Here is a 15553-nt window from a genome sequence, read left to right on the forward strand (position 1 = left end):
AGTGTAAAAAAATAAAAAATTTACACTAACATGCTGGTGTAGACCCCAACTTTTCCTTTTCATATGAGGTAAAAGCAGAAAAAGCCCCCAAAATGTATAACAATTACTCCAGAGTACAGAAATACCCCATATGTGGCCCTAAACGGTTTCCTTGAAATAGGACAGGGCTAAGAAGCGAGAGCACCATGCGCATTTGAGGCCTAAATTTGGGATTTGCATAGGGGCGGACCCAGATGCAAGCGTTAGGCCCTATTCACACGGCAGAATTCCCTCAGCCAGAATTCAGCTTGAGGAATTACTCCTCAAACGAAAGCTTAATACACTTCTATGGGAGTCCACATTCCCATTCACACTTCTGCAGAATTTCCACTTGGATTCCGCACCATTTCAGCACCAAATCCTCAAAAGCGGAAGTGGAATTGGGGCGGATGAGCGGAAATTCTGCTTTGTGAATAGGGACTTACAATTGCTTCCGCTACCAAAAATATTCAACGCCTGTGATCCCTAAACAGGATGCCTTCAGCTGTTAAACTCCCAGTATGCCTGGACCGTCAGTGGCTGTACGACAATGCTGAGAGTTGTTGTTTTGCAACAGCTGGAGGCTCCGTTTTGGAAACAGTTTTTCCATTTTTATTGGGGGGGGGGGGGGATGTAGTGTTTTACCCTTTATTTTGTGTTAGTGTAGTGTTTTAGGGTACATTCACACGGACGGGGGTTTCCTTGAAGCAGGAAACTCACTGTAGACCCGCCCGTGCGAATGTACCCTGTACATTCACATAGGTGGTGGGCAAACCTCCAGCTGTTGCGAAACTAAAACTCCCAGCATGCACTGATTGCCGAAGGGCATAATGGGAGTTTTAGTTATGCAACAGCTGGAGGCACGCAACTATAACTCCCAGCAGGCTGAGACAGACGTTTGCTGATTATGCATCCTGGGAGTTGTAGTTTTGCAAGATTTAAAGGGCGACGGTTTAGAGACCACCGCACAGTGATCTCGAAACTGTGGCCCTCCAGATGTTGCAAAACTATAAATCCCAGCATGCCCAGACAGCAAACGGCTGTCTGGGCATGCTGGGAGTTGTAGTATTGCAACATCTGGAGGGCTACAGTTTAGAGACCACTGCTAGGCAACAAACTACTCATCTCCTGGCTCCTGCAGCAGGATCGCCGCCAGCCGCACCAGCAAGAAGGCCCGCAGCCAATCGCCGCCCGGTAAGAGACCTCCACCGCCGCTCACATCACAGTTCCTCCACTCTGCCTGGACTACTGTGGGTGAGCAGAGCGGGGGAACCAAACTTTAACCCCCCACCCCCGCACGGCGAGGACCGGAGAAATGCAGGACGTACCTGTATGCCCAAGTCCTTAAGGACTCAGGAACGGGGGTGTACAGGTATGCCCTGCGTCCTTCAATTAATCTATTAGAGCGCTCCAGCCGGGTAGAATCACAATCCCACTGTCACGGTAGTACAGAGCAAAACCAATGTGTGACAAAGTCGTATGACAAGCCTGCTAAACTACATATCTAGTGTTAGATTAGTTACTTCAGACAGATTGCCCTTGCTAGAGGAAAGCTCCTGCTGTACAGCATCCTGTATATGAATTTTGCATTATCTGTGGTAGAAATGACCACTTCCTTTTTCACAGCAACCTTACCGTTTCATTCCACACAGCCATCAACAAGAGACAGGTCTGTTCTCCATTGTTGTTTGTACATGAGCATCAAGAAAGAAATGTGACTGACCTGAGAGCTTGAACAAGGTTCAAATCTGTAAACTCATGGAGATCCACGAAGGCATGAAGAACGGAAATATTCAAATCCTCCCTACAGTGCATAAGAAAAAGAAAAATAGCTTCAATGAGTTGTTAAGTGATGCAAAATAATCCGTATCTAATAAGGTTTATTTGTTCTTGACTGACACATTGACATTTAACAGTTCTCATTTAAGGCAGTGTTTCCCAACCAGGGTGCCTCCAGCTGTTTCAAAACTACATGCTGGAAGTTGTAGCTTTGCAACAGCTGGAGGCACACTGGTTGGGAAACACTGATTTAAGGGGTATTCACAACACTAAAAGTTCAATGGTCAGAAGCCACAGAGAATGAACTAAGAGCTGGCCATGCATGTGTACTGCGCTCCATTTAATCAGGAGACAATTGCAGTGCTGTGGAGTCGGAGTCGAGGAGGAAGAAATTTTGGGTACCTGGAGTCAGAAAACAATGCACCGATTCCTACTAAATTTAGATTGGAATAAAAAAAAAAAAAGCAAGTTTAAATGTCCCAATTCACAAAGAGTTATAATGAATGACTTCTCTACTGTAAGAATAAAGACCAATGCATGCAGTGCCTGCCGTAACCGCAAAACGAACACGTTAAGTGACCGTGAAGAAGCATGCTTTTCATGTGCTTCACTATATGGCACGCAACGCACAATTAGGAGCGGCAATACTTATACTTTCCATAGTGTTGTGTTCTGCTGCTACAGGGAACCCATGGGTAACCTAGCCTCTCACTGATAAGGGACTAAGTAAATATGTTTTTTGCAGAACTAGACACACTTGTATAAGTGAAGGGAATGGAGGGTCAATAGTTCAAGACTGAAGCTGTAAACTATTGAAAAACTGCTGCCATTCAGCTAAGGCTATAAAAACTTGTAAAGTCCGATTGTTAGCTTAAACTTTAAACATGACTATGGGATTCTCCTAGAGAAACATGTTTTATAATAAATGCTCCTTCCTGTATCCTACCACTGCCCTATCTTCAGCAGCAAATCAGCACACAAAAAGGAAAAGGCAACAGCTTCTGCCCAACGACCTCTCTCTGCTAGAAGAGCTTAGAAGAACTTGGTGGAACAGCTTCTTGGATTCAACTGTAAAGTGTTTATAAATACATTCGCATATTAATACAGAGGAGTCGGAGAGTCGGAAGTACAAAAAACTGCAGAGTCGGAACATTTATCTACCGACTCCACGGCCCTGCTAAAATCCAAGACATTTCATTAAATGGCAATTTACGTTCAGCATTGTAGAACATATACGACTAAATTTAGGATCACAGGCATCACATTCATTTAGCACATACCGTATTTATCGGAGTATACCACGCACCGGCCTATAACACGCACCCTCATTTTACCAAGGATATTTGGGTAAAAAAAAAAGTTTTTTACCCAAATATCCATGGTAAAATGAGGGTGCGTGTGTGTGCATGCGTATACCTCGATACACCCCCAGGAAAGGCAGGGGGAGAGAGGCCGTCGCTGCCCGCTTCTCTCCCCCTGCCTTTCCTGGGTTCTAGAGCCCTGCTGTCGCCGCTTCTCTCCCCCTGACTATCGGTGCCGGCGCTGATAGCCAGGGAGAGAGAAGCGGCGCCGGCAATGGGGCAGCGGCGCCGATAGCCAGGGGGAGAGAAGGGGCAGCGGCACCCATTGCCGGTGCCACTGCCCCGTTGCCTCCCCCATCCCCGGTTGCATAATTACCTGTTGCCGGGGTCTGGTCCGCACTGCTTCAGGCCTCCGGTGTGCGTCCCATGTGTCATTGCTATGCACTGCACGGCGCAATGACGAGTGACGTCACTGCGCCGCGCCGTACAGCGCATAGCAACGACGCAGGGGACGCACACCGGAGGCCTGAAGCAGCGCGGACCCGACCCCAGGTAATTATGCAATCGGGGACGGGGGAGGCAACGGGGCAGCGGCGCCGGCAATGGGTGCCGCTGCCCCTTCTCTCCCCCTGTCTGTTGGCGCTGCTGCCCCATTGCCGGCGCCGCTTCTCTCCCCTTGGCTATCGGCGCCGGCAATGGGGCGCCGGCACCGATAATCAGGGGGAGAGAACGGGCAGCGGCACCGATAGCCAGGGGGAGAGAAGGGCCGGCAGCAGGGCTCTAGACCCCAGGGCAGGCAGGGGCAGAGAAGCCGGCAGCGCTGGCGGTCTCTGCACCTGCAAAGCCGCTGCAGTTCATTGATTTAAAGCACCCGCTTTAGACTTTAGGCTAAACATTTTTGCCTAAAAAGTGCGTGTTATACGCCGATAAATACGGTAAATCAATGCAGCAGATCATGTAATACTGCTAGGAATGCAAGATTCCCTGGACATAAATCCAGCAGTGTTTTATGATCGGCTGTAGCAGACAGTATTTGTGAACACATTGGCAGGGTTATGGTAGATTGTGATAAACAGTATTCTCATAGTTCACATAAAGAACTGTTTTCGTCAAACACCACTGATAACCAATCCATCGCATAGCTCATGAGTCTGTTCTGTATGGGTCTGGCTATTTGGACCACAACAGTTCATAAGATCAGGGAACCCATGACTTGCTAGTTTAATGGAGGAGCAGTTGGTTCTGTGATCTGCTGCTCCATTCAAATTTATGGTTCTGACAAAGATAGCAGAGCACACTACTTGGCTATCTTTTTGAGGCTCACTGAATTGCATGGAGCAGTATTGCACATGTCTGATCACCACTCAATTTAACCATTGCTAAACAAAACCATTAACATAATATCAACAGCCTCTAAGTCCACAATGAGAGAATGGCATCTGCTTTTCATTAAAGCAATACACGTATCTCAAAAACAGAGGGCTGTATCAATACATGTACTAATCTATACTCTCCTTGTGAAAAGTTGCTGTATTCCTCTAGTATCCATAAAGGCTTACCTCTCTCCTAAGTAGTCCCCAATAGCCGTCTTATTCAGCCCTTCCCCTTTGTACAAGAAGCGTGCTATGTCTTCTGCTGTGTTTCTAAGTAACTCGTTTTCCTGGAGATACACTATACCCTGAAAGTAGGAATTAAAATAAATGACAAAATACTCTTTATAAAATATAAGGTAATAAAGACTTCTATAGAGTTAAATGGTAACAATTCAAAAAGTGAGGAAAGAGCCATAAATGTTAAGTAAACTGGCTACCTAGCTCCAGGGATTTGAGCAGCCGCCAGGTACACTACACACTCACAGTGAAGGCAGAGAGTGCTTAACATAACATAGAATGTTTTCTAACCAACATAATATCTTGTTCTGACCTACATTTTTAACCAGTTTGTCCACTCAAGGAGACTAACATATTTATTGTATGGCGTCTAAAAATATTTAAGGGGTACTCCCCTGGAAACATTTTTTTTTTTTTTTTAAATCAACTGTTGTGGTGCCAGAAAGTTAAACAGATTTGTAAATTACTTCTATTTAAAAATCTTAATCCTTCCAGTACTTATAAATTGCTGTATGCTCCAGAGGAAGTTCTTTTCCATTTGATTGTCCTTTCTGTCTGACCACAGTGCTCTCTGCTGACACCTCTGTCCATGTAAGGAACTGTCCAGAGCAGAAAAGGTTTGCTCCTACTCTGGACAATTCCAAAAATGGGCAGGGGTGTCAGCAGAGAGAACTGTGGTCAGACTGGAAAGAAATTCACAAAGAAAAGAACTTCCTTGGGAGCATAAAGCAGCTGATAAGTACTGGAAGGATTAAGATTTTTAAATAGAAATAATTTACTAATCTGTTTAAGTTTCTGGCACGAGTAGATTTGTGGAAAAAAAAATAAAAAATTCCGGTGGAGTACCCCCCCAGACAAATTGCAGTTCTTTCGGGAAATGTCCAAAAGATATGATTCAGGCTTGAACATACCCCACTACACATAAACTAACATATGTAGGTGCTGACAGTAAGATTTCCAGATATAAAGGCTCCTGGATTTTGTCCAGCCCTGTTCGGAACTATGGACTATGTAGCTCCTTGTTGTATAGTGCTCCAAGTGCTACAATTCTAAGACAAAGCATGACCACATGAGATCAATACCTTTTTAGGGTCCATATTAAACTTCTTTCTGCCCATTCCAATTTTCCGGTTTCTTTGCAAAGTTTTGCTATGTAAAATAAAGAAAAAGACCACAAACGAGCATTAACCATATTTTACCAATTAAAAGACACCAAGACTTTATAGCACTCCACTGTCATTTACAGGATAGAACTGTAACAAAGGATCAATGGTTTTACATAAACCACCAAGACTGTGTTTAGTGTAATTTAGTTTAGAGCTGTATCATTGGGTATTTAGCTACACACATTTTAAACACTAACTCACCAGGGTTAAGTTATGTGTACATAAGCCCAACATATGAAAAGCCGCATGCACTGTGATAAATTTGGAGCATGTGCAGGATTTTTGCTTCTGTAAAGTTGTTAAACAATTAAATTCCCCAATAACCTTTCATTTAAGGAAGACATAATACATAAGACCTAGTCCACCTGTTCTGCCAGGAGTGCTCATTTAACCCCTAAATGACACCACTACTTTTGGGCTTAACCTCTTGGGGACGCAGGGCGTATGCATACTACGTCCCACATCCCCGATCTTTAAGGACTCAGGGCGTACCTGTACGCCCTGGTCCCGTTTATCGTGTTTAAACCATTCTCACCAGCAGAGAACGGGTTAAACCCGGTGGGTCCCGGTTGCTACGGGCAGCCAGAGCCCAAGGCACAGCCGATCTTTTACAAAAGTAAAAAAATCCTGGCCGCTCAGCGGAGCTGATCGGGACAATCGCGACAAAATCGCAATGTCCCGATCAGCTTACCGGATGACGGGAGGGTCCTTACCTGCCTCTCCGTTGTCTGATCGGCGATCTACTGCTCCATGCCTGCGCGGTTACACTGATCAGTGCTTTGCAATGGCAGAGCACTGATCAGTGTATGCAATCACAAGATTGCATGTTTTAGCCCCCTATGGGGGCTAGAAAAAAAAAAAAAAGTGTAAAAACTACAGATGACAGCACAAAAGAAGAGCCCTCATACCACCCCATACACAGAAAAATAAAAAAAGTTATAGGGGTCATAAGGTGCCAATTTTAAATATACTAATTTTGGTGCATGTAGTTTATAATTTTAAAAGTATTAAACTAAAATAAAACCTACATAAATTGGGTATCCTTGTAACCGTTTAGACCTACAGAATAAAGATAAGGTGTCATTTTTACCAAATATTGCACTGTGTAGAAACTGGAGCCCCCAAAAGTTACAAAATTGTGTTTTTTTTTTTATTTCACCCCACAAATAATTTTTGGGGGTTTCGCCTCAGGTTATATTCTTAAATAAGTGATGTAATTGCAAAGTACAATTGGTGATGCAAAAAAACAAGACCTTATATGGGTCTGTGGATGCAAAATTGAAAGCGTTATGACTTTTAGAAAGGAAGGAGGAAAAAGCGACAATGCAAAAAACAAAATTTGCTGAGTCCCTAAGGTGAAAATAGGTTGAGTCCCTAAGGGGTTAAAGGGGAAACACTAAGGGGGAGATTTATCAAAACATGTCTAGAGGAAAAGTTGCCGAGTTGCCCTTAGCAACCAATCAGATCACTTCTTTCATTGCTCAGAAGCCTTTTCAGAAATGAAAGACGCGATCTGAATGGCTGCTATGGGCAACTCGGCGACTTTTCCTCTAGACAGGTTTTACTAGTGTGGTCAACTCCCCTTACACATGTAATACAAAAATGATACACAAATGAAATATTACAAAAATTGAAAATTAAATCTACTTTATGAACAGCCAAGGTGCATTCCACATTTCTTTTCATTCACCTTATTTGTAATACTATCAGACAGATTGCTCACACATTCATAAGTAATAGCCTGTGGGCATATGGAGTCCGTAAGGCCAGGCTGAGGCAGTCATACCTTCCTTCATTGGCCTCCAGGCCTTCCACCTCATTCATAGCCTCGCTCAGCTCATCTCGCAGCCTCTGGATCTCTTCCAGCAGTTCCTGTTTCCTGCGGCGGATGTTCTCGAGCTCAATACGTTCTTCTGGAGTCAGGTCGGCGGGAACTAAAGAGGAAGCAACAAAAGCAAAAAACATTCTCAGCATCTATTGTGTTTAGCAGCTACGCATTTATACATGAAAAAAAAAAGAAAGTTAACATTTAAGGGAACAAAAAAAATAAATTAAAATAAATAAAAAAAAAGTCACATTAAAAATTAGTGGCTATAAAGCTCAGCTTTGACCTTCCAACAACCCCTTCCACTCTCTATGGCAGTGTTTCCCAACCGGGGTGCCTCCAGCTTTTGCAAAACTACAATTCCCAGCATGCCCGGACAGCCAAAGGCTGTCCGGGCATGCTGGGAGTTGTAGTTTTGCAACAGCTGGAGGCACCCTGGTTGGGAAACACTGCTCTATGGAGTGTAGTGAGGGGTGCTGGACAGGTCATGTGCGGGTATGATAGTGGTCCAAGCATAAAAATGAGGCACGGTTCACATGTGGTAAAATGTAAGAGTATAATATACCAAAAGATCACCGTAGTGATCCACTAGTTCCCTAATTTACCATATATTAAGATATGGTAAATTAGGGAACTAGTGGATCACTACGGTGATCTTTTGGTATATTGTTTGGATTAACCCTCCATATATTGGTCTAATATGGATCAAAATGTAAGAGTATGTTTAGGGTATGTAACCATGCAGTTCAGAGGACCGATTGGAATCTATTAGCAACTACAATTGATCCATTTTCAAGTGAATAATGTAATTTTATGGCACTCAAAAGGTTTGTCCATTTGCACTTTGGAGTCCGGCAGAACTGCAGTTTATGCTTGGAAATAAATCAAACCTTGTCAATGGTAGACTACATTTGGTCCAATGAACTGAATGGGCATGGCTCCGGTATGTGGTGGTATATGTCTGCATACCACCCTGCTGATGTATACCCCAGACATACTCCTTTTAACAAATGTTAACACTTGTTATGAGACTCCATTGGCTTGATGCAGGAGGAGGGCAATCATTGGGGCCAGCAGGTGGTGTACATTAAAGTTTTTAGTGTGAAGTCCAAACAGCGCAACCACAATCATTGAACTCCACCTGCATGGTGTAGAATAGGCTTCACGCCTGATCTTTGAGACCGGGGACCTCTTTAAGGGATTGTCTCATCAGGGAAACTCTATTCACAGAGGGGGTTCCTATCCCAGGACATCCTCTATAGGCCACAATGAATAAAGTGGTTTCCATTTTGGCAGACATGGCTAGTCCTTGCATTAAAGGGATTCTCCATCATAAGGTGATTTTAGTACATACCTGGCCGACAGTAATGGACATGTTTAGGAAGGATCTGCGCTTGTCTTGGGGCTAAATGGCGATGTTGTAAGATTACCATAACACTGTGGCTAGCTTTTTGTTAACTGGTATTTACTATTTGACTTTTCTTTTTTTGCCTACAAATCCCATAATTCCATCTTCCTCCCTCCCACACATCAGCCACCCCACCCATTGAAACATAAATGAGCTGCATCCATTCAAAAGACCTGTGATTTTCAATCAGGGTGCCTACAGCTGTTGCATTAGTTGCAGATTGAACTCTCTCCCACCAAGCGATTGCTCCACCCATTGAAGCAGACAGGCTCCCTGTCATCAGCTGACTAGTGAGTCAGGTCTCAGCTGCATTGCAAGCTTGGAAAAATCTGAGACAACAGTCATTTTGTATGCTGTTAAAAATAAATATTGGGGTAGCTCTTAACTTAAAGGGTAGCTCCCACCATCCTATATATACACTTTTTTTCTGTCTCTGCCTATTGCCCATCTATCCTTAACCCCCTCCCTGCTTTTAATAATTTTTTTTTTTACTATATTTTTTTACAATATTAAAAATGTCTTTTTGTCTGCCTGGTAGTGTGCTCACTACCAGGCAGACTTCCCCAGCAGGCACGCCGTCACTGATGCCTGCTGGGACCAGCACTTCCGCCCTTAGTTCCTCTATACATCTTAGTTCATCTATTGGCTGTCAGGGCATGCTGGGAGTTGTAGTGGGGAAACAGCTGGAGGCACCCTGTGTTGAAAACAACCCCCGTGTTCAAACCCCGATCCCCATACATACAAACTGCAGAGTCCAGCAGCATCAGTGGCGTGGTACGGGAGGAGTGGCCGGCCTATGAGGCCAGGGAGCCAATGTGCTTGCTCCCTGCCTGATTGACAGGCAGGGAGCGAGCGCAGGCTGAATGAATTAGGACTGATGCCCGGCTAGTATCAGTCCGAATTCATGCGTGACGTCACGCCAGCCTGCAGCTGGCCACTAGGAGGGAGACCCCTAGTGGCCGTTTTTCAAACGTTAAGTTAAACATTCTAATAAATAAAAAAATAATAATAATAATGAAAATATATATGTATTAGAGATATGAACTACACCAACTTTACAGCCCCTGTAGCATAGTCAAAAAAAGATTCCTGGAATACCACTTTAAAATGTCGGCCCTTCATCTCACTATCTAGCTGTGGCTTCACAAGCCAGGTGGAACATGGACTACATCTAAAAGGGGGTTATCAGATAAAGGATGATAAAAGGGTGAACAGGGGGGGGGGATGAGTAAATCTAAATAGAGTTCATAATTCAATGTCAGGACACTGACTTGTTCGACCATTTTAATGCTCACTGCTCACAACACTACCATTCAGCATGGGCCTGTGTGTCGCATTATTGCAGACTGAATTTGCATTGTTAAGTGATGATCCAGAGAATCAATTCTAACAGCTCTGGTCAGAGACATCTAATTATTTATTGGAAAATCCAAGAACTGGTCCTTTGTATATTGGTAGAAATACTGTATGTTGCTTGCAGCTGGTTTGGAAACACAGAAGTCTTTGTGTATTTTGTGTTATGAGAAAAAGGCTTTTATTGTAATATATCCCCTCTATAAGTGAATGCCAAGGCCTGGTCATGGTACAATTTTCATTATGCAGTAAAACAAAGCCTTATTTGATCATATTCCCAATGGCCTTCCTCATTTATACCCATGGTGACAATGTAATGCACTGTCCTGGACACAGCCAACCATAACAATAGGTCAGTGGCCTGTCTGATACATATGAATATTTCATAGAAACGTATATGTGTAGTTCTCAGTCACTAGTTGGTCTCTTTTCAATGACATAACGTGTTATTTGTTCCTTAAAAGTAGATGATCAGACATAAAAGATTTCTTTTGGAATTTTGATGCTATCTTCTGACACTATGGGGGAGATTTAATAAAACCTGTGCAAAGGAAAAGTTGCCCAGTTGCCCATAGCAACCAATCAGATCACTGCTTTCATTTTGCAGATGCCTTGTTAAAAATGAAAGAAGCGATCTGATTGGTTGCTATGGGCAACTCAGCAACTTTTCCTCTCCCCATAAATCTCCCCATATGTGCTTCTGCCACATCTAGAGAGGGAAATGCAAGTAAACTTCAAAGGGGTACTCCAGCCCTAAGACATCTTATCCCCTTTCCAAAAGGATAAGGGATAAGATGTCTGATCGCTGGGGTCTCGCCGCTGGGGACCTCCGCAATCTGTCATGCAGCACCCACCTGTGTGAGCTTCACGCTGCGCTGGAGGCTCAGAGTCTGAAGGCTCATGAAGTTACGCCCTGCCCCCTCAATGCAAGTCTATGGGAGTGGGCGTGATGGCTTTGAGGGAGCGGAGTGGTGGCGTCATGATATTCATGCCCCATAGTCGTGAGCCTTCAGACTCTGAGCCTCAGGTGTTGCGTGGAGCTCACACAGGTGGGTTGCTGAATGAGAGATAACGGGGGTCCGCAATGGTGGGACCCCCGCGATTAGACATCTAATTCCCTATCCTTTGGATAGGGGATAAGATATCTTAGAGCCAGAGTACCTCTTTAAAGCTCTAAGTAAGTCCCTTAGATCTACCCCAGCTTCAGGTCATCTCCTCAAAAGTTACATGCAGGTTGGTTAGTTGAGCGTTTTAGACAAGCCCTAAAAAATAAAATAAAAAGTTTAAGTGTTTACATCACATCCCACAGTGTCCAGAATAATTATCAGAATAAGAATACTGCATACTGATGTATACCAGTCCAACAAAGACCAAAAGAATACTCTTCTTCCTCCTGTAGGTAAACAGGAACCTACAGATATTTTACACATGCACCAAAAGCATGCCTTGCTATGTGCAGGAGAAATGCAATAAGAACAAGAGCCTAACTTGTCATTTGGCTGACAGCTATCGAAGGTCTATGATCACCTTATGTCCCATTGAAGGGAACAATATAATTAACAGAGGACAACATAAAACCTACATAATTCACTATGTGAACCGAATCCAGGAAGAATGTCTGCCACAAAAAAACAGGACAGGAAGAACGTCTCGCACAATATTATCTCTGCTAAGGAAGAGCTTAAGATTCTTAAATGTAAGCCACACATTCTTCAGAAATGCCAATTTGTAGCATTTAGGCTCCCGGCCCAATAATGATTTTCCGACAAATTGGACATATAAGTAGGTATCCTATCAAAATGGGATGCAGACTTATCTGTACGATGCTAACTAACCCAAGCTAGAGGGCACTGCTGTGGAGAAAGACCAAATATGTCAGCATGTACTGTGGAGGCTAGTATTCTGACTGTGGCAACGCGGAGTCCTGATGGCTGTGGGTCCAGAGGTGCTGGGAACCAAGAAACCCAAAGTCACTCAATAGAATACATAGAAAGACAAAAAGGTGCCCGCCGGCAAAGTTTCGCGCAGAACGCGCTTCTTTCGGCCTCGTACGAGGCCTGAAGAAGCACGATCTGCGCAAAACTTTGCCGGCAGTTGCCTCCACTCTGAGCGCCCTGCTGTCCGCCTGAAGTCGGATCTGTCCGAGATGCCATAGAAGTGGGTCTGCTGTTTCCTCGCGGTGAGTGTGGGTACCTTTTTGTCTTTCTATGTATGCTATCTGTACAATGCATCAGCAAGTTCTCATGAAGACCAAAGCAAGATGGCAACAACACTGCTGGCACCTAAAAGGTAGCCAGGCACCTCCCCATACACGCAATTGGTTAGCCCAACTGTGTATGCATTGTTAAAGAAAAGAGGGAAATAAATCCCGCCCTACTGAAATCAGAAGGTTCAGCCAACAGGTATAGGTATATAGGTATAACATTCCACACCCTACCCCTGGCATGTCTGTTCCCTTCTTCTCCACTTTGAGACACTCATAGCCCTGGGGACTAATACATCCCAAAACCATATAACACTGTAAAGGTGCAATTCCTTTTTCACTCTTCTAAGAACTTGTACCAATATTGGAAACAGTCAGTAAAACTGCACAAGGTGTTATAACAATGTATCAGCATTATATAAAAGTGGCACCAGATTTCAGGATGGATGCCAATCCGCTAACCGATTATCCCCCTGACATTTGGCAAATGTGAGAACTACAGAGAAGCCATTGTGTACAGTGTGGTGAATGGATAACCACAGACTCTAGATGCAAATGAGCTGTGGATACTTCAGATACCAACTGGGTACATGCCCTCAACAAAGCAATCTTTCTCATGTGGAAAGGGATTGCATGGGCTGAAACGTCTAAACCTTACTAGATCCTGGCATCACACTGATCAACACTTGGCTGAATTTATTGGATCTTATACATGCTGATCAGAAATAACATTAAAACTTAATACAGTGACCCCCCGACCTACGATGGCCCCGACATATGATTAAATCGACATATGATGGCCTCTCTGAGGCCATCGCATGTCGATGTCAGCATCGACATACGATGCTTTTTTATGTCGGGGCCATCGCATTAAGTGCTATCCGGCAGCGCCAAATGCTTAAGCTGCTGCCGGATAGCAGCTTAATGTTCCCCGTGTGGTGCGGTAAGTATTACTTACCCCTCCACGATGCTCAGGGGTGCCCTCCGGGTCCAGCGCTGGTCTTCCGGTGTCTTCTCGGCCCTCTCCGATGACGTCAATACGCTGCTGCGCACGTCATCCAATAGGAATGGCGTACGCAGCAGTGTAATGACGTCGCTACGCAGGCCCAGTAAGGCCTTGCGGGAGACAGAAGAGGACCGGAGAAGACAAAAGAGGACCGGAGAAGACAGCGGAGAGCCCAGCGGAGGCCCGGGGTCACCATCGGGAGCGGCGGGGACAGGCGAGTACAGCTTCCTATACTTTACATTGCACGAATCCCTCAACATACGATGGATTCGACAAACGATGGCTCGTTTGGAACGAATTACCATCGTATGTTGAGGGACCACTGTATGTACTAATCCCCTAACCTGTTAAGGTACCAAGACGTGAGCTGCAGACCCTGAATCCTTAAATTTATGAGGAGGTATCTCCAGATTTTTCCAGCACATCCCACGGAGCTTGCCGGAATTGAGATCGGACATACCTGGGAGCCAAGTAAACACCTTAAAGGGGTTCTCCATTGGAAAGGTTTTATTTTTTCAAATTAACTGGTTCCAGAAAGTTAAAGAGTACCTGTCATGATCTTGTTAAATTTCATAATCCTCACAGTTTTCTACCTTGATATTGCTCTGTATTTTCAGCTCAGTCTGTTCAGACTAGGAAGGGGTGTTACCCAGCAGGCATGACATCATCTGAAGCCATACAGGGGAGAACATCCTCCCTCACTTTGCCTCACACAGCCTAGAGCAGTTCAGTGTGTGAGATGAGCTATGATTGGCTAAGGCTGCACATACACCCCTCAGCACTCCAGACTGCATTTCCTGATTTTGGACTTCTGCTAGGCCAGCAGGAGTCCAAAGTCTGTGCAAGAGATGAGGGGAAATGTGCTCTGGACAAGTAGGGAGACACCGAGTGGCAGCTATTTTAAAACACAAAGCATAGAAAACTAAAAAAAAAAAAAAAAAAATTAATTACATTAGAAATTTTTTTTTTACCATAAGGAGTGCAATAGCAAAAATAAGATTTTATGAGAGTGCTCATTTAAACAGATTTGTAAATTACTTCTATTAAAAAATCTATTAATCCTTCCAGTTCTTATCAGCTGCTGTATGCTCCAGAAGTAGTTAAGTTCTTTGTTGTTCTTTTCTGTCTGACCACAGTGCTCTCTGCTGACACCTCTGACCATGTCAGGAACTGTCCAGAGCAGGAGAGGTTTGCTATGGGAATTTGCTCCTACTCTGGACAATTCCTGACATGGGACAGAGGTGTCAGCAGAGAGCACTGTGGTCAGACTGAAATACTACAATAGATGAGGGGGGGCAATTTCTTGCAATTTTTACTACGTCAATAGTAGGTCCTATAAGAAGAGAAGAAATTGTGTACATGGTGGAAGAGAGGTGGCAAAGCCAGTGGCTCTGCCAAGGATACATGCAGTCTTTGATGCTGCCAAAATATATTTAGTGCCAAAGGTGGATGAGCGTTTAGTCCCACCTAACAGATTAGAGGCACTGTTCGGTACAAAGGGTGGTAGCACTTGTAAGCCAAACTAGTGAATTGTTACTTATGATATTTACTTGATACTTAGGCGACAGTGACCCGAATTTTAACAGTACAAAATCACCAGGTTTATTTTACTCCTATTACATTAAAAGTTAAGTTTTAGGGGAGTTCCTTGTGATTGGGAATTAGTGTTCCGGGCTGTTATAGCCTTGGGAGAATTGTGTAAAAAATTGTCAAGGTGGTCCTAGGCTCACCTGGGTGCTTTTGTGTTTAGTAGTACAATAAATCACCCAATACATAAACATTATTTTTATTGGGTGATCAATCGTAACACATACACTATATGGTGATGTAATTTATATTGAATGTTTCATTGTTATACTAGGTGTGAATGCATCTTTATTTGCT

General features: G+C 44.0%; 1 protein-coding gene across 3 annotated transcripts in view; it reads right to left on the minus strand.

The window, feature by feature from the left end:
• The window catches only part of CYTH2 (cytohesin 2), a 177620-nt gene that overhangs the window by 16645 nt on the left and 145422 nt on the right, over positions 1-15553 (minus strand). For 2 of the 3 annotated variants that reach the window (XM_056541855.1, XM_056541854.1), the window contains 4 exons: positions 7661-7808; positions 5791-5857; positions 4658-4776; positions 1742-1822 (listed from right to left, as the gene is read on the minus strand). In XM_056541855.1, the coding sequence (XP_056397830.1) occupies positions 1742-1822; positions 4658-4776; positions 5791-5857; positions 7661-7698 (305 nt within the window). In that variant the 5' untranslated portion in view covers positions 7699-7808. Of the gene's footprint in view, positions 1-1741; positions 1823-4657; positions 4777-5790; positions 5858-7660; positions 7809-9053; positions 9187-15553 lie in introns of those variants that run through there. The other variant, XM_056541853.1, reaches the window with a different exon arrangement.

The sequence above is a fragment of the Hyla sarda genome, chromosome 10 (assembly GCF_029499605.1).
Source record: "Hyla sarda isolate aHylSar1 chromosome 10, aHylSar1.hap1, whole genome shotgun sequence".
Taxonomy (NCBI): Eukaryota; Metazoa; Chordata; class Amphibia; order Anura; family Hylidae; genus Hyla; species Hyla sarda.